Here is a 19554-nt window from a genome sequence, read left to right as displayed (position 1 = left end):
CAGGCGTGATCATGACAGCTGATGCAGGAACTATGGAAGCGGTTTGGTAGGCAGGAGCTACAGCAATGGCCAGGAACATCACAGGAACGTCACCAGCAGCGACAGAAGTGATCAGGGCAGCTGCGGCAGGAGACCAGGAGGAGCCCCACAGTGACTTGTTGCCGAGTCAAGAGGAGCAGTAACACAGGAAGCACAGCAGGAGCAGACGGAACTACAGATACGCCAGAGGCAGTGCCACAGCATACGTGAAGGCCAGCAATGATAGCAATCGATCCACATCAACGGGGCACAGAGTTGGAACGACCCCGACGTGGACCTACGCCATTCCAGCCAGGGACTGTGGTCTATCCCGAAGCAAACACTGCATGAACGTCAGGACTCCTTCAGGCAAAGATCTCCCAAACTGAGATATCCAGCCAACTACCGCTGCGCCTATGGTGCTCACTGTCAACCTGAGAGAAAAAGCAAAGACGATTAGTAGAGGGAGACTCCTCTCGCTCCAAGGGAAACTGCCCTACAAAGCGAGAGGAGACCCCTGAGAAAAGGCTGCCCGACCGCCAGCCCCAGTCCCCATGGTCTTCATCCGCAAGAGGGCAAAGGAGAGAGATCTCTCCCAAAGGAGAGAAGCAGAAGAATCTACAGGGAGAGAGACAGGGAAGAAGGAGAGGCTACCAAGAGCGCTGTGAAAGCGAAACTTACCAACGATGCCCTGCAACCTTTCCCCCAAAACTCCACCCACCCCCTCCCACAACTCCTCCACAGCACAGGCAGTGAAGAACAACACTCAGCACAAGTAGAAGGGAGTCATGCCCTGTAATTGGAGGATGTGAGCCCAAAAAGGGGAGCGAACTTGTTGCGTCCCAATCAATGAAGGGAACCGAAGTTGTTACGTCCCAATCTAATATATCTGAACTTACAGGGGAACACCTTCGGTATCTAATTAATGGGCTTACTGGAAGAGAAGCATTACCACTCGGTTACGCCTCTCTAAAATGCACCCTTGGCCGTCAAACCCAAGACACAGACACTGGGGAACGACGGCCTAGGCAAGGCTATCATAAATCGTGGGTTTGTCTATTAATAAATATCAAACACATGCAATATATACACAAAAATACAGAAAGATTCCACCAGGACAAATAAAGAGCTTAATGACCATCAGGCAAGATCCAAAATCACGTCTGCAACGCATGACAGCCGAAAGCAAACTGGAATGTTTACATCCGGGCAGGCCGGGTATTCCCGCCTACCAGGCGTTAGTTACTGCCTAACCACCTTGTTCAAGAGTTTCACGGCCGTGTCCAGCTTTGCCGTAAGTAATTCCTAATGTAAAGGACCAATGCTTTGTATATTGTGTCGCAACAATCACTTTTATTATCCATTAGTACTTTTACCGAAGAAGCTAACTGGGCGATCAATTCTACAATTAACTCGAATCTCTTCTCAATTTTTGACTCAAGACTGGCCATGGTGTTGGGATCAGAAATGTGAGAGCCGGGTAAAGGAGAGGTTTGAACAGGTAGAGGAGATGGGACAGGGTTCACAGAAATTAAAGGAACATTCGTGTCTGATTTAGCAGACGAATCGACTAGCTGGTTTACTAATCTCCCTAGCAGTCACTTTCCTTATTTTTTCCCTAGCAAGTTTCTTCAAGTGAGAATCTAATGTTTTCCACTTTTTCAAGTCCCATTCGGTACATTCTGCACATCTCAAGTCAATAAAACAAGTTTGTCCTCTACAAACATTATACATTGTATGAGAATCATACAATTCCTTAGCTAGATGTGTATTGCAGTCTTTGCTGCAATACCTAAAACTAAAAGTGCTAGTGTCGGATATTATGAAAAACTCAATTAACAAGTCCAAAAAATGGGAAAAAGGTTGTAATCCAACGATCAGGTCTTGCCTATTACTAACTAATAAAAGCCACAAGGCTTGCAAAAGAATACTTCACCAACTGATGAAGAAATATCAAACCAGGAAAGTACGAATTCCAAAATCAAGCTGCTGCCAACCACAGTATATACTTCAACCGACACGGCGGAAACAAATTGAGTTCTTTGCTAAGTTGTTCCCCTGTTTCCCCCCCGAAAGTGGGAGGGGCACGTCACCTACCCCAAAACAAATGAGCGCGACCCACGAATCTCAAAATTTTAAGCTGCCGGATAAGTGAAACTAATAGCTAGGTAATTCCTGGGTAAGTTACATAAAAATCGAACGTTATCCACCTCAGCTGTCACCAGTTAATTTCCTCCTTTGCCGTCAGAATTCATTTAGTTGGGAGGATGTCGGTCAAAAATTACTGTGTAGAATTTTTGTTGTCACAAAACTCTCGTCTAGTTGTTTTCAAACATCATTCAGTACTCGTGGGGGAGTCAAATCTTTCGCACCGCGTATGTGTCCCTCAGACACACAATCGACCCGCAATTCGGAATGACGTGGATGACGCAAAGCTTTTGATTGACCTTTTGACATCGTGTATTTTTGCTCTGTGTCCTAGTAAATTCTTTAACACGCAACAATGGTTGCAGGCGGGATATTTGAGAACAGGTGCCCTGTAGAGACATACGCTGTGGCAAAGTCCAGCGCTACTTCTTAATCACGTTGCATCTCAGAAATCCTGGAAATTAGAAAGACACCGAGTGTGTCAGACGAACGGGTGGTCAGGGACGGTAGCCTAGAAATGTTTCCACGCGAATAAACGAGTGTTATTTACTCCAATTTACAAACTTTAGTGAAATTTGCCTGGGCCTGTGTCCAGCAGTGATAAATTGCCGCTACTTTTGCCTCTGAAATATCGCATATACGTGTTTCCTTTGATTACAGTCCGTTAGTCCGAAGGCCCGATAGTCCGAAGGGCCGATAGTCCAAAGGTCCGATAGTCGTAGGTTGGTATTTTTATGGGTGTTTACTGGTTACAATTTTGCCGTATTAGCTATGGAGGGGTGGGGGGGCTGATTACAGTCCGTCGGACTATCGGGCCTTCTGACTTTCGGACTATCGGACCTTCGGACTATCGGGCTTTCGGACCTTCTGACTTTCGGACTATCGGGCCTTCTGACTTTCGGACTATCGGACCTTCTGACTTTCGGACTATCGGACCTTCTGACTTTCAGACTATCGGACCTTCTGACTTTCGGACTATCGGGCCTTCTGACTTTCGGACTATCGGGCGGACTATCAGACCTTCGGACTATCGGCCTCGGACTTCTCGACTTTCGGACTATCAGACCTTCTGACTTCGGGCGCCGGACTATCGGACTTCTTCTGGCCTTCGGACTATCGGACGCTTCGGACTATCGGACGCTTCGGACTATCGGGCCTTCGGACTATCGACCGGACTATCGGGCGGACTATCGGACCTTCGACTATCGGACGCCGGACTATCGGACTATCGGACGCTTCGGACTATCGGGCCTTCGGACTATCGGACCTTCGGACTATCGGACCTTCGGACTATCGGGCGCCGGACTATCGGACCTTCGACTATCGGACGCCGACTTCTCGGACTATCGGGCCTTCGGACTATCGGGCCTTCGGACTATCGGACCTTCGGACTATCGGGCCTTCGGACTATTGGACCTTCGGACTATCGGACCTTCGGACTATCGGGCCTTCGGACTATCGGGCCTTCGGACTATCGGCGACAAAGTCTATAACCCGTAATCTAACCTGCAGTCACCACACTCCTTACAAGCTTAGGCCCTGTCTACAGACAACATACAGTCTACACAGTCTATATTCTGTCTAAACAGTCAATATACAGTCTAAAAAATTAATATACATCTATAAACTGTAACTCACCGAAGTTAATTAGAGGAAATTCAGGGCAAATGATGGTGGCGACTTCGGCTTCGGCATTGGTTTGTTTACATGTTTGGGCGTCGTCTACCAGACACCGTTTTCGTTTATGGTTTTTGGTTTAAATTGACTTTAGATATAGACGAAAAATGGATAATTATATATAATTAGCGGATAATATCGGATATTTTACTTAATTATGAGATAATTAAGGTTAATAATATTAATGATAAAAGGAAACGAGTGTTTACGTTTGGGCGTCGTCTACCAGACACCGTTTTCGTTTATGGTTTTTGGTTTAAATTGACTTTAAGATATAGACGAAAAATGGATAATTATATATAATTAGCGGATAATATAAGAAAAATGTAGATATTTTACTTAATTATGAGATAATTAAGGTTAATAATATTAATGATAAAAGGAAACGAGTGTTTACGTTTGGGCGTCGTCTACCAGACACCGTTTTCGTTTGTGGTTTTTGGTTTAAATTGACTTTAACACAGACGAAAAATGGATACTTATATATAATTAGCGGCTAATATAAGAAAAATGTAGATATTTTACTTAATTATGAGATAATTAAGGTTAATAATAATATTAATGATAAAAGGAAACGAGTGTTTACGTTTGGGCGTCGTCTACCAGACACCGTTTTCGTTTGTGGTTTTTGGTTTAAATTGACTTTAACACAGACGAAAAATGGATACTTATATATAATTAGCGGCTAATATAAGAAAAATGTAGATATTTTACTTAATTATGAGATAATTAGGGTTAATAATATTAATGAGAGAGGGGAACGAGCGTTTACGTTTGGGCGTCGTCTACCAGACACCGTTTTCGTTTGTGGTTTAGGTTTAAATTGACTTTATATATAGACCAAAAATGGATAATTGTATATCGGACTAATATAAGAAAAATGTAGATATTTTCGAGAAGGTTAATAATATTAATGATAGAGGGGAACGAGCGTTTACGTTTCGGACGTCGTCTACCAGACACAGTTTTCGTTTATGGTTTTTGGTTTAAATTGACTTTATATATAGACGAAAAATGGATAATCATACATAATTAGCGGCTAATATAAGAAAAATGTAGTTATTTTACTTAATTATGAGATAATTATCGTTAATAATATTAATGATAGAGAGGAACGAGCGTTTACGTTTAGGCGTCGTCTACCAGACATAGTTTTCGTTCGTGGTTTAGGTTTAAATTGACTTTAAGATATAGACGAAAAATGGATAATTATATATAATTAGCGGATAATATAAGAAAAATATAGATATTTTACTTAATTATTAGATATTTAGGGTTAATAATATTAATGATAGAGGGGAACGAGCGTTTACGTTTGGGCGTCGTCTACCAGACACCGTTTTCGTTTGTGGTTCTGGTTTAAATTGACTTTATATATAGACGAAAAATGAATAATTATATATAATTAGCGGCTAATATAAGAAAACAGTATTTTCAATTATGAGATAATTAGGGTTAAAATATTAATGATAGAGGAACAGTGTTTACGTTTAGGCGTCGTCACTCACCGTTTTCGTTTATGGTTTAGGTTTAAATTGACTTTAAGATATAGACGAAAAATGAATAATTGTATATAATTAGCGGATAATATAAGAAAAATTTAGATATTTTACTTAGTTATGAGATAATTATGGTTAATAATATTAATAATAGAGGGGAACGAGCGTTTACGTTTAGGCGTCGTCTACCAGACACCGTTTTCGTTTGTGGTTTAGGTTTAAATTGACTTTAAGATATAGACGAAAAATGGATACTTATATATAATTAGCGGATAATATAAGAAAAATGTAGATATTTTACTTAATTATGAGATAATTAAGGTTAATAATATTAATGATAGAGGGGAACGAGCGTTTACGTTTAGGCGTCGTCTACTAAACACTGTTTTCGTTCGTGGCTCTGGTTTGAATTTGACGTTTTGAGATTAAATAAATGATAAAGATATGTAGGAAAAATAGGTAATTAGTGGAAAATATATATTAACAACTGGGACAATTTAATTAATTAATGGAAAATTATGATCATCTTCTCTCTCAGCATCTTTTCCCAGCCTATGGGGGCTCGATGTTCAGACAGACAAGTATTGCTGGTTTATTGATGTTGTTGTTGTTGTTTCAGACTTAGCTGGCCTTGTGCCAGCACGGGCTCTTGCTCCTAGAGCAGCCCGTAAGTTTATTGATGTCGTTATTGTTTTAGATTTAGCTGGCCTTGTGCCAGCACGGGCTCTTGCTCCTAGAGCAGCCCTTACCTCTATGTTGATGATGAGTCTGTGAGATGTGTAGGTTGGATGAAGACTTTATTATGATGCATGAAAGTGATTTTGGTGGGGGTGATTTTTGAAGTGAAAAGATTTAACAGGCAAGGTTGCAACCTCTTTGAACCCTAAGGTACCCATCAGATGAGGATAAAAATACGATAGCAGTGAGTGTTGGCTAATGGGAGAGGCCAACAGATGGAAAAACGAAGAATTAAGTAGCCCTGCTCCCAAGTAGATACCGTGATTAACATTTCAACATATCTTCCAATCACTGTTTCATAATAATTGTCTCTGGGGGAGGGGAGTACTTGTAAAGACGTCTTCTTTACCCATTAATTACGATCATGTGTCGCATCTATCAACGCAGCAAGAATCTCGTGTATATATTTGTATGTAGAGTTTCCTGGCCTTCTCGCCAATATATATTTTATCACTGTATGTACATTATGTCTCTTGTTAGTCGATTGACTCTTAACTCAAATTGCTCTCACTCAGCGTGCGGGTCACTGAGACCTGGAGTTGAGCACCACATTTCCGTCCTGCACGTATACCCTATGCCCAGGTAATAAATCTCTTACGGGCTGCTAAGAAAATCAATCAGCTAAATCTAAAACAACATAATAAGTTCTGCTCTTCTTTGACCTCACAACTCTTTCTAATTACGCTTCATCTTTAATCATATTTCTGTATTGGTACCTGCGATTCTTAATTACTTTCTTGTATATATGCATACATTTTCATGGGTTCTATAACAGTATATTTCTTTGCATGCTTAAAAATATTGAATTCATTAAATACTGATCTATAGATTACGTCATACATTTAAATTTCCACTTATTTTCCTGTATCTACTGATTTTCCCTGCGTGCGGCAGGTCAGCGACGAGTCAGTATCAATACTCTTTCAAAATGTGAGGGACTCTTGTTAGTCATCACGTGTCGCAATTGGATCTTTCAGCGTTATTCTTCTTATATTTGTTCATTTTGTTATTTTTATTTCAGGAGTTTGAGATCACTTCCAGAGTCAACATCTGCAGTCGTCTTTCACAAGTTCTCATCTTACAGAGTTATGTATCAGCTTTTAACTTTGGATGACCATATCATGGAGACTACATAACATACAGTTTTGGGTCAAGCACATATAGGAACTTTGTGATTTGCATCTCAGTACAAACTCGTTGCATTTTGGCTGTTCGTATGTATTTGAAATCAGGTCCCATAACTAAAACTCAGCATGAGCAGGTAATGTTAGAGTGGGTTCCCTACACAAGACTACAACAATTCTATAAATATCATAATCATATCCAATGCAGCTTTACCAAGATCACTTGTATCAGAAGTACTGACACTCACTCGAACTCCGATTTAAGAGCGAAAATTACGGTTATTCATCTATAACAAATTTAAAGACGCTGATATTCTTATAACAACAGAGTGTTCTGAACAATATCAGTGACAGACTTCAGAGTGTCTAAAAGGAACACCCTTCACTAAAATTTCCCCCAAAACAAAAACAATAAAAAGTAACATCAGACTCACACTTCAAAACGGAAAATTTATTGCCCATCTCAATAACAAAGGTGTGTTGCTGTGAGCAGTAAGACACAGCATCAGACTAAACAAGAGAATAAGATGTTATGTGACAGAGCAAAATAAAAAAAAACTGTTAATAACCGATTAAAAATCTCTTCAACCAAAGACATTTCGATAACATCAGCATTATCAGTGATTATAGGTGGTTGTGCCTCAGCTTCATCGCAGGAACTTTCTTTTTTTGAATCTTTCTACGAGTTTTCTTTTGGGCCAGGCTTCCCATGTACTTCACAGCCAGCCAAGCATCTTGTACCTGTTGGATTGTGGATTTTTTATTTGAATAAGTTTAAAGTAAGTACGATTTCAGAACACTCTACTGCTGCACACTTCCAGTTGATAATGTTCTTTATTTCATCAATTAAAATTTCCCAGGAGGTGCATATGGAATTAAAAAAAAATATCCAAAAGTAACAAGTAGTTCTCCGTGCAAAATGGCTCCCAAAGCCAGTCAGCAGGTGGTATGAAGAATCCCCAAGAAAATATAACTGAAGCAAGGTAAGTGAAGATGAGTATAAATGAAGTACACTCAGTTAATATGAGTATAAATGAAACAAGCTCAGTGAAAATAAGTAGGCCAAGTGCAGAAACTACAGTAAAAATAAGTAGGGCGGTGAGGGATGTGTTACAAAGGAATGCAAACTCATACTGTGCACAGGAGATGAGATTTGGGAAAAGAGAAATTCTGGTCGAATGGCAGTGTGACAATACATACTGGGTAGGTATGCTTTGGATTTTAAGAAGGCATTCAGCACAGTACAGTACCAGTATAAGCAAGACCAGAGGATGCCAGAAAGGCTCATTAACTGAGTAAGAATTAGACTTAAATGTCAGTACCGATTAAGGACCAGCACAGCGTCCCTTGTTTTCTATCGCAACGATGGAGGAAGCTTCAAAGGAATGCACAAAAGAAGGCGACTACTGGGAGTTGTTGTATACAGATGACCCAGCGTTAACAGCAAAGCCAGATGATGAGGTCACAAGAATGTTTAAAAGACAGGAGGGACAATGCAAGAAGAGTAAATAAGGAAGAAAGAGTAAAGAGCAGGTGTCGAGAGGACAGTGAGATGAATTAGAGCAGCAGCCACAGGATGATTAGTGGAAAGGGGCCACAGGACTATCAGGAAATAATAGTCCTAGCATGTCAGCAATAAACAGAGAGCAAAAGTTAATAATGCACTGCATATGGCCTGCACTACTCAGTGCAGAATAGGAATGGACACAGAAAGAATGTGGAAATTTTGGAAGTTCACAATTAAAATCCAAGATTCATGACTAGAAGAATAATATTCTAAATGAAAAAAAAAATGCAAAGATAAGGTGTACCAAGGTTGGAAAATATGTAATTCATAATATATAACTGTTATGTGAAATATGAAGGTGTGCTTATAACTCAATGACCGAATAACATGATAAGCTTTGTCTTACAAAGTTAAAAGAATACTGATGACAAAGTCTGGACATGTGGCGTTTTTTCTGGAATCTGACAACGTCGCCTTTCCTCCCAGAGGTACTAAATCTTAAGTGACCTGAAGGATGTTGTTGACATTACAGGTGAAATGTGCTGACACTTACTCAAACCTGAAGGAATCTCAGATCGCCGACAATTTTGAGAAAGAACGTTTGAGAATCACACATGTAGAATAGGTTGCCACATACCCTTTATTCACGTGGAAAATACTGAAATGTTTATATACAAAATATTTTATGATCATGTTCCAGCGACCTCTGTATTCTCTTTAGTATAAACTATGTTGTTGAATTGATCCTCTGTGATAGTTTGAAAACCCCCAACGAGTTCCCCCGTGAGCGTGGAGTCTGTGTGAAAGAGTGTAAGTGAGAGATAGGCTTAGAGAGGATTCGCGGGGGAGACGCTCTCTCGTCCCAGCGAGCTCCCCGGTGGTATTTATTTTTTTTTTTTTGTAATAAAAAAAGAAAACGGGAAACTGAGTCTCATTTTAGGAACCACCGCCTACTACAAATATACAGAGAACGTAAAGGCTGAGAGTGGAAATAAGAAAAGGTGAGAAAAGTGGTAGATATGGACGTTGTAGGTTGAAGACCAGGAAGAATTCACGGAAAATAACTGAGAAACGACGCAAATACAGGTTTAGACCAGGGGGTAATTTCACACAGACAGCGCATAATGCACAGGACAGTGAGAAGCACATTTCACTCTCAGTCAGTCAAGAAGAAAATTCGACCTAAAAACACGAATGATGATGAACTTTTCTGAGAATGTTCTGCAAGAATCATAACCGAGACATATTCGTAATATAAAATGACATTTAATAAAATATATGAACGCTTTATGTTGCGTCGAAAATATTCTGTCCTTAAATTAGGTCAGCAGAATAATTTCATTTAACAATTACCCGAGAGTATAATATGCTCAGCCAGATTTAGACAGCGATTATTTGTGAACGTGACCGACTGACCCGGCTTTCATTGTCTTTCCAGATGAATATGAGATAAGTTTTAAATAAATGCAAAGACAATTTCATGTAAAGCAAGCTCTTAGTTGTTGGAAAACAAGTATATACATGAAAAAAAAGTAAAATATGCGCCGCAGTTTCTTTGGCGCAATCGAGTTTTCTGTACAGCCGCTGCATCGTATAATCAAGGCCACTGAAAACAGATCTATCTTTCGGTGGTCTCGGTATAATGTTGTATGAGCCGCGGCCCATGAAACTTTAACCACGGCCCGGTGGTAACCTACCCTGTATCGTTGCCAGAAGCACGATCATGGCTAAATTTAATCTTAAATAAAATAAAAGCCACTGAGGCTAGAGGGCTGCAATTTGGAATGCTTAACGATTGGATGGTGGATGATAAACATACCAATTTGCAGCCCTCTAGCCTCAGCAGTTTTTAAGATCTGAAGGCAGACAATAAAAGTGTGGACAGAAAAAGTGTGGACAGAAAAAAGTGCGGCGGACAGACGAAGCGGGCACAAAAGTTTTCGTTTACAAAAACTGAAAGCAAAAGCCTTGGACTTTTTGTGCCCTTACGACAGAGGAAAAACAGTGACTCACAGTAGGCAAGATCTCAGATGCAGGGAGTGTGAAGCCTCCCGCGCCTGTGTCTCTCAGCTCAATGGTGTATACATAAGGGACACTCAGAGTGTAAGACGTCCAATCATCAGATGCTCCAGCTGCAGGGTCTGTTCAATGGACGACACAAAAAAGAGCTCATTTCTCCCACATTTTGAAGGGATTACTTATAACAGCTTTATCGAAAGCATGCAAACGAAAGAGCAGATTTAAGAGATCCGTGGGTAAAACTACTTTCTTCCCACTTGTCACCCAACATAAAGATTAAAGTACTGAATTTTCAGAATAAATGTGATGGAAATATCACTCACAAAGAATTTTGATTTATTTTACATGACTAAATATTTTTTTTTTGTCACACAAATTAAAAACTAATGCAAATACAGATGTAGCCATAAGCCATATTTTGTTACTTTTCAGAATGCAACTCTGAATATTATTTATGGCCAACAATGCCTTGGCTTTTTCCCAACAAGTAAATCACTGATTTTAGGCACTTGTATCTAAATGTTACCTCTCTCACAAGACTGTTAACAGTGTCCACGACTGCTTGAACAAAAAAAACACAACAAAACCAATCATAATTAAATGTTGTTCCTTTTATCGAATCAACATGGATTTTCATATTTTGCTTCTTATTGAGTGAATGCACTATGCAAAGTATCATTCTCTAATATGTTGTAGAATATGACAAAAATGCGTAGTGGGGTGTGACCAACATCCCTTCCTTTCCTTTGCACTGAAGCATCTGGTGTCTCCTTTGTTCTTTGTTCGGTGGGTGGATTCAGAGCCACGCCCTCAGTGTTACGGTGTTCCAGTCCAGTATTTAGCGCCCTTATTTGACTGGTTTTATAGCTTTTAATTGCGCTTTATAAAATCTAAAAGCTAATTATTAATCCCCTGTTATTTGTTTACCAGACCAGGCATCTTGAAATATGCACCGTTACGACAGCTCCTCTTTGTTTCACTATAATTAGACTCCCCTCTTTATTATAGTAATGGCAATGGCTTTATTAATATGCTGTTGCCAAGGGCTTCTGCTAATGCATTCCCCTTTGTTGCGACAAGTGTAATGGCTCTCTCGGCTGCATGGGTGGTGGCTGTTCACCTTATATATCCCTTTCCCTCACTGGTGCCTGGTGCTGCTTGGTGACTTATTCTTCTTTCTCTCAACCTTTCCTCTGTGTTTGGCATCGGCTGATCTTCTGTGTTCCTTCTCGTGTAGTTTGTGGCTACTCTGGGAATTAGGGTCTGTTCAAGTGGTGATATGGCTGAACCAGTACCTATACTTGGCTTTTTTACTGATATATGCAAAGCTTCAAGGCAGTACAGGTTTTGAAGGTTCAGATTTTCACGACCTTAATCAATTTTCCTCAATTCCGGTCTTCCTTGGTGTTCCTAACTGTAGCGACCGAATATGGCACTCTTCTGCAAGCGACATGAGAGGCGCTTTGAGAGTTGAGTAGTCGTCATCCTAATGCATGAGTTGTGGCTTCCATCCACTGGGAACAAATTCATAGGTGAGACTGACTTTCTTCGGAACAGTCTCCATGGGGGCTGAATTATCATTTATGATGGTTCTTATATCTTCTTAGTAAATGATGAATTAGGTACAGAAGTGATTTGTTTTTTTTTTTATCTTTTATATGGCCTTTTCATTTTCCAAATGTTTAAGTGCACGTGGTGCTGGAAAAAGTTTAAATGATTCCTTTTTAGTAAAGGTTTTATTAGCATTTACTGTAATTCTGCTTTACTCTTCAGCCATTTTGTTCAAGAATCCATTATCGATGAGTATCAGTGCCAAGACCTAGATTCACTTAGTAGTGCTTGTCCAAATTGAACACTGCATAAGGTCATTTTCAAAGAAAGCATTTTTTGTACCTGTCCTAACATTTGCTTAATTCTTTGAGGCAGAGGGACAGATTTGGTTTTCTTTAAACTGTAGTGTTGTAACCATCAAAGTCTGTTGTACGCACATATCCAGGAAAGGGAGGACACCATTGGTGCTTCACCCAGACATAAAGTCGAGAACAGAGCTTTCTTCAAAAAAAGTGTTCTGTAAGGTTTCTTGGTCTTTATGTCATCAAGTAGCAGTCTTATTTAGTGGAACAGGAGTAAGGTTCCTACTAAAGACCCTCTCCTCATCAATAACCATATAGAAGTTGGCAAGTAACCCACCTTAATGGGGATCTCATCACCACCACTGACATGTGATTGAAATTTGAAACTCACACAGTAAAATTATTACATTTAGAGCAGTATATCCATCTAAGTTTTAAAGATTTACTTGTTATGTGAGGATTTTATGAAAAAGTATAATAAAAATGCCATAATAATGGTATTAGAAGAGAAGACCCTCTGTTAGACATGATTCGTTGGAGATAATGGTTTCAGTGAATTTGCAGCATAATTTTTCAGTTTTTTAATTCTCTTTTCTTCAGGGGCTCAGTGTTTGTTTATCCAACTGCTAAGTCCATGTTTATTTTCCTTCTTTCTTTAGAAAATCCTATCTTTTAAAATAAAGATAATGAATCTTTACTAAAATATTTTTCTTTGTAGATAAATGTGTTGCATAAAGGGACAGGAACTCTTGCTGAATTTGGCATCCTAATTTCTGGTACCATTTAGAAACTGATACACATGCAGCTGAAACCCCATAGGACAGGAATCATTTGTAAGTTTTTTAATGGGTTATACACAAACTGGAAGTTTGTTCATATAATATACACATTAAACGAATCTTTAGTAATGTACCACTAATATTTCATCCTACCACAGCCGAACAAAGTCGCTACTGAATGCGATGAAAGGTGGGAATGGATTAAAATGAGGTGTGGGTCACTTCCATGTATCAGTGGCGGACCTCGAGGTGACGTCACTGTTTGATCACTTCCTTATTGTTGGTTATTCGATGGCTTGCCTCCATGAAACGTTTGGGTGACAATGAATAAATGATATATCTATCTATCTATCTATCTATCTATATATATATATATATATATATATATATATATATATATATATATATATATATTAATATATAATATTGTATTAAAAACTGCAAAAAATTCATAGCAATTTAGAGTGCTGCAAAGGATATAAGGGCGCCAGATAATTGAAACAGCTACTAAGAATGGTCTGTCAAAATTACTTCATGATGAACAAGTGTAGTAGGGGTAGAACAAACATCTGTTGTAAGGTGGCACCTACAAGCCAGGTGCCTATGTTTCCTGAACCATTTGCGTAAGAGAGGGGGAGGCTTGTACATCATAAGAAGGATTGAAGCCTTTATGAACTTGTAATAGGTTAAAAGCTTAATGGCTTGGTCAGAGATAAAAGGTGTAGGAGACTCACTTTATACTGCAATGGGTGTCCTTAGCTCAACATTAAAGCATGATCCGGGCTGTTCATCTTGGTTGTTGGGGGTGATGAAGTGAACCAGCCATCAATGCTTTTTTCACTTCTTCATCTATCATCTTTTTGGAGTGCCCATTAATATGCTGAGAAGCAGCACATTAAGAGGAACAGTGGGTGACAAGTTTCTGGATAAAAGCACTGACGAAACTGCACTTATAACATTCAGGCTACTTACTATGCATGCCCAAGCAAGGACCTAGATTGGAATACATAGTACATACTATTAGTGCCTGAAGTACTTAATAAACAACTCTTGCATTATCCTTCAGTAATGTTACTTCCCCTCCTCAGTGAGCCAGTGACGTTAATTAACACCAGTCTGTTAACAGAAGTGCATATCAGGGATTCCAATCTAAGACTTGCTGCAACAGATGTGGAATGGGCCCCAAATGTTATAAGAACATCATTACACTTGCTTATGTTTAAAGAACCATCACCAACTGTTCATCTTAACACACCTCCCATAAGGATCTTGAACATGCTGTCAAGGTTACTCCAGTAATAGGATAGATGAAGGAATTAATAAAGTCCTTGATAGTCATAGCACTCCATCACCAACGCCACCCGAAAGACAAAAATTCTCATCATGCTCTACTATATAACTTACACATCAGAGTTTGAGCATAGCCTGTGTGACATTTTAAATGGGAATTTCACACTTAACGCTGACTAAGTCATTGAAACTGATAAGTATAACAAGTCCATGAAGACATCAAGCATTTTATCAGGGGAAAACTTGCCCCTCACAGACACAAAAATAGACGTAGTCTACTAGTTTCAACATCCTATCAGTGGATGAATCACTTTTCATCTACTGGTGCATGAATGTAACCCACAACCCCAACTTAGCCCATTTCATTTCCACCTTTCATTGTATTTAGTGGTTGCCAAGTCCTGCTGTGATAGTAGGAAACATTAACAGCCTATAGATATTCTATTTACTACACCTATTATAATCAAGAAATCTTCCAATTTTTGTGTAGTCATTATTAATAGAACTTACAAGCGAATACTGGACAGCTCACACTTAATCTTGCCCCAAAAGACAAAGAAATCATTTAATATAATAATAAGCATTCAGTGCCAATTAAGAAATTACGTATTTTCAAACAATAATGTTAATATTACCAGATTAATCAAAATATATGTAGTTGCTAAATAAAATAAAAATAAAATCATTCAAAAATTATAATTATTTTAAATCTAATAAAAGAACTGATACGTTACCAGCAATTTCTTTAAAAACTGCAATTTGCCATTGCAACAAAAGCTAAGAAACACACCAGTATTACTTACATAATGTTGCAGCAGCGTTGCCAACAGTATACGTAGCTTGATTTTTACTTTTAATTTGTTTGGCCATTACTCTACCAGCTTTATTCTGAGGGACGAAAGTGTTTTCAGTAATAACTACACTAAAGAAGAATTTAAATACCTAGAAATAAAAGTTAAAACACAATCAAAATCCCTACTTGTGACTGCCTAAAAACTTCTTGAATAAAGTAAATGCATTAATGCTGGCATATACTTGAATTTTGTGAAAAGAAATGCTAGGATAAGTTAATAGAAATAACAGATTATACAGTAATTATAACAAAAAATCCTCCGATTTACAGTGCAGTACTTCACTGTATATCCATTTGACCCACAATGATAATCGGCGCATATCTCATTTTCACCTTATAATGTGACTGACTTTCTAGACTTGTATCATCAATAATGGAGTAATGACTCTTCGTACTATCTTACAGAATAAAAAGGCCAGGCACATGCCAGTACAAGGGTGTTGCTTACAGTTGGTCTTGCATAGAGTAATGTAAACAGTATTACTGGTTCTTTGCAACTTCCTTTCAGCTCCCTGCTGAATTACCCTTTTCCCCTGTTTATCATCAGTTCCTCACAATCTCTTTCTCCTTCCATGTCCAACTTGCTTACCTTGACCTTACTACAAGTTCAAATTTTCAGTAATAACAATGAACTTCCATACTAATCATAAACGCCAGGATGCGTGAGAGCTGCTGATGGCATTAAGTCCTAAAATCTGTAGGAGCAAATGACAGAATGATATTTGTGTAAAAAAATGTAGAGATGTGGCCTTGAAACAGAAGCAGTGAGTACCAAAGTAGAATAACCACAGTCGTTGCTTTAATGTATAATGAAAAGAAGAGATCCTTATATACTGAAACTCAATATAGATGTCACACACACACACACACACATATATATATATACACATTGAATAAACTGCTTGAAAAGAAATGTTGACAACAACTTTGCAGAAATCTGGAATCGAGTAGTAAACCTTTTTACTTCTCTTCAGTACTGAATCTGCACAAGACAAACAGCAGCTAGTGGTCACGATTATCACTGGTGTCAGATTATTCTTTTAAAATGCTCTAAAGAACTTTTTAGGTTTTATCCTAAAATTTTTAAGGCTTCCACAAGGATCTTGCACAAGTCACGCAAACCTTTCCTCTCTGGGAACTGTCAGTTTCTTATTAGATGGCGTTCTTTATCCTGCTCAGTATGTCTACCTTGTTTCTAATTGTACTGTACAGTACTCCTCAAAAATAGATCCTCTTCTTTGCAATTTATTTTGTTCTCCAGGCATCTCCAGTCCTCTTCAGAATGTCATTCCTGTTGTTATCTTACCTAAAGCTTTTAGGTTAATCATTATTTGGGCATGTGAAAGTTGAAGCAATTCAGTACATAAGAAATTTTTAAGTTTTTCCTTCAACGCTCCAAATTTTCTGTTAGTGTTTCATACTTGACTTTTAAAATTTTACAGTCATGCGCTAATTATGGTTTACGAGACTGAAATATATTCTACCACATACAGACCACGTTTTGTGTCATGATCTAATATTGGTAGAATATATTGCAACCTCATAAACCATAATTAGTGCATGATTGTAAAATTTTAAAAAGTCAAGTATCGAACACTAACAGAAAATTTGGAATGTTGAATGAAAAACTTAAATATTTATTATGTTTTGAATTGCTTCAACTTTCGCATGTCCAAATAATGATTAACCTAAAAGCTTTAGGTAAGATAAAAACGGGAATGACATTCTGAAGAGGACTGGAGTTGCCTGGAGGACAAAATAAATTGCAAAGAAGAGGATCTATTTTTGAGGAGTACTGTACAGTACAATTAGAAACAAGGTAGACATACTGAGCAGGATAAAGAACGTCATCTGATAAAAAAGCTGACAGTTCCCAGAGAGGAAAGGTTTACGTGGCCTGTGCAAGATGCTCGTGGAAGCCTTAAAAATTCTAAGATAAAACGTAAAAAGTTTTTTAGAGCATTTTAAAAGAATAATCTGACACCAGTGATAATCGTGACCACTAGCTGCTGTTTGTCTTGTGCAGATTAAATACTGAAGAGAGGTAAAGATGTTTACTACTCGATTCCAGATTTCTGCAAAGTTGTTGTAAATTCAGCAGTCAGTGAATTTCACGAGGACTAAATGAATGTGGAAAGAGAAACCCACACGATTCTTGTGTATAACTTGTTTACTGGTAAATATTGACATATTACTTTGATCTCGAGCACTTTCAGGTCCTAACTGTGACCCTTTTTCAAGAGATGAAGTAGTCAGGCTGGGCCCTGAACCAGCCTGACTACCTCATCTCTTGAAAAAGTGCTCGAGATCAAAGTAATATGTAAATATTTACCAGTAAACAAGTTATACACAAGAATCGTGTGGGTTTCTCTTTCCATCTTCAGAAGAAATCTGAAAGAAGTTTTTGTTTGGTTGACTAAATGAATATCATTGTTAAGGGCCTTAAGCAAAGCAGGAAAGACAAAAACAAGGTCCTATTAAGTATGACACCAGAATAAGTAGATGAAGCAGATAATATGTTTGAACTCATCAAGTTTCACAAAACACTGCATTCATACTTCTTTCTTTGGCAGTGACGGCAATACCAAAATAAATTGTCCAGAAATAGCTCACTAGTCCTTCACTGCATGCTTATCCACACCAGAAATTTTCTTACAAAAAAGACACAGCAAAATGGATTTTCTAATGTTTGCCAAATTACTGATTTGTTGTCAAGCCATTGTCATTCCACATATGAGCTATCTAAACAGAAACTGTTTCTGTTAACAAACATAGGCAAAGAAGAAATGTAATTACATGTAACGTGTTGAAATGAAATATTCATTATTGATAATAATGAACATAAGGTAAAATAAACAGAACTAGCTTCTTTCAGCATAACTACCCTTTGCTTTGGCCATTCCTCACTTCAGATGAATAGCAGCCGCTGGGTTATAGTAAAAATTTACCTGCCTTCTCTATGTAAAGAGTTAATAAAGTCTTGTTCTTTAATTTTTATCTTTAGAAGTAAAATTAAAAAGAACTAAATTGCTACACTATAACATTCACCCTCTTTATGGATAATCAAGTTTAGCACAGTTGCTAGGACCTGGCAATATTGTAATTAGCAATCCTGTCTTCTTGAAATTGACCCACAGTTAATTTGAAGGTAGTGCAATCATCATACTCGCACATAAAATGCACTTAGATAAGCAAGTTACTTTAGATGACCAACAGAAAAGAAAATAAATATAGAGAAAGAGACTTAAACATTAATGTACTATAAAAAAGAAAAATCCTACCATGCTTGCTGTCAGTGGGTGTGTGACGTCAGTTGAATAACCCCATGGATAGAGTATGTATTGCCCATATGAATGGAAAGTTATATATGCCTGAAAATCAAAACCCCATATAAATGCATGAAAAAATGACCTAAATGAGTTTATTGCATCTTTTGAGTAATTTATCTCACTAATCTTATTTTCAAAATTATTACAAATATCACATGGATTGCAACAACCAGTTCTGATCCAAATAAACACATCATGTTTATAAAGAAATGTGTATTTTTTCTTTATATATAAACCAATCTTTTGTATAGGAGTATCCTTCAGTGAGGCTGGGGATGGTCGTTGAGCTTGATAACAGGGTGATTAACTGGTGGTTATAGGGTGGGGGAATACCTCTCACTGACCTGTCATCGCTAATCACTTTTGACCTCAGGGACAAAGGGGGTGGTTGAAGTGGGAACAGTAATAAAATGCTCAGGTTTGTATACCAAAGAAAAAGGCAAATTGATTTAAATTTTCACATTTTCTCTTAAGAAATATAAACTATTACGACAGATGGGTGAGAAGATCCACCATAAGTGGTTGAAAAAAAAAAAAAAGTACCTAGGTACTTTGTGTGCTCCTTGGTGATGGGACCTACCTCTTTCAGTTTGTCACAATCCTAAGGATAGCAACATCTGCTATATGAAGTAACCATGACTCTGAGGACCTCAAAACAGCCAGTCAGCTAGGTAAAGCGGCACATATATACCAGGCAAACAGAACTAAGCTAAAACCAGG

At 38.3% G+C, this 19554-nt stretch overlaps 2 protein-coding genes across 2 annotated transcripts in view; both read right to left on the bottom strand.

Annotated features, from left to right (window-relative positions):
- Nucleotides 1-3880, bottom strand: part of LOC136834464 (oocyte zinc finger protein XlCOF6-like) — a 101204-nt gene extending 97324 nt beyond the window's left edge. Inside the window, exon 1 of the mRNA XM_067097068.1 lies at nt 3805-3880. The gene's annotated coding sequence lies outside the window, so the exon portion shown is untranslated. The remainder of the gene's footprint in view (nt 1-3804) is intronic.
- A 3754-nt stretch (nt 3881-7634) lies between these two features.
- LOC136834467 (carboxypeptidase B-like) overlaps nt 7635-19554 on the bottom strand; it is a 51537-nt gene continuing 39617 nt past the window's right edge. The window contains exons 10-13 of the mRNA XM_067097072.1: nt 18787-18876; nt 15456-15540; nt 10725-10852; nt 7635-7945 (exon numbers count right to left, since the gene is read on the bottom strand). Of these exons, the coding sequence (XP_066953173.1) occupies nt 7829-7945; nt 10725-10852; nt 15456-15540; nt 18787-18876 (420 nt within the window). The 3' untranslated portion in view covers nt 7635-7828. The remainder of the gene's footprint in view (nt 7946-10724; nt 10853-15455; nt 15541-18786; nt 18877-19554) is intronic.

This window comes from Macrobrachium rosenbergii, chromosome 53 (genome assembly GCF_040412425.1).
Source record: "Macrobrachium rosenbergii isolate ZJJX-2024 chromosome 53, ASM4041242v1, whole genome shotgun sequence".
In the NCBI taxonomy this organism is placed as follows: domain Eukaryota; kingdom Metazoa; phylum Arthropoda; class Malacostraca; order Decapoda; family Palaemonidae; genus Macrobrachium; species Macrobrachium rosenbergii.
Note: the sequence above shows the minus strand (reverse complement) of the source record. Positions and strands in the feature narration are given on the sequence as shown.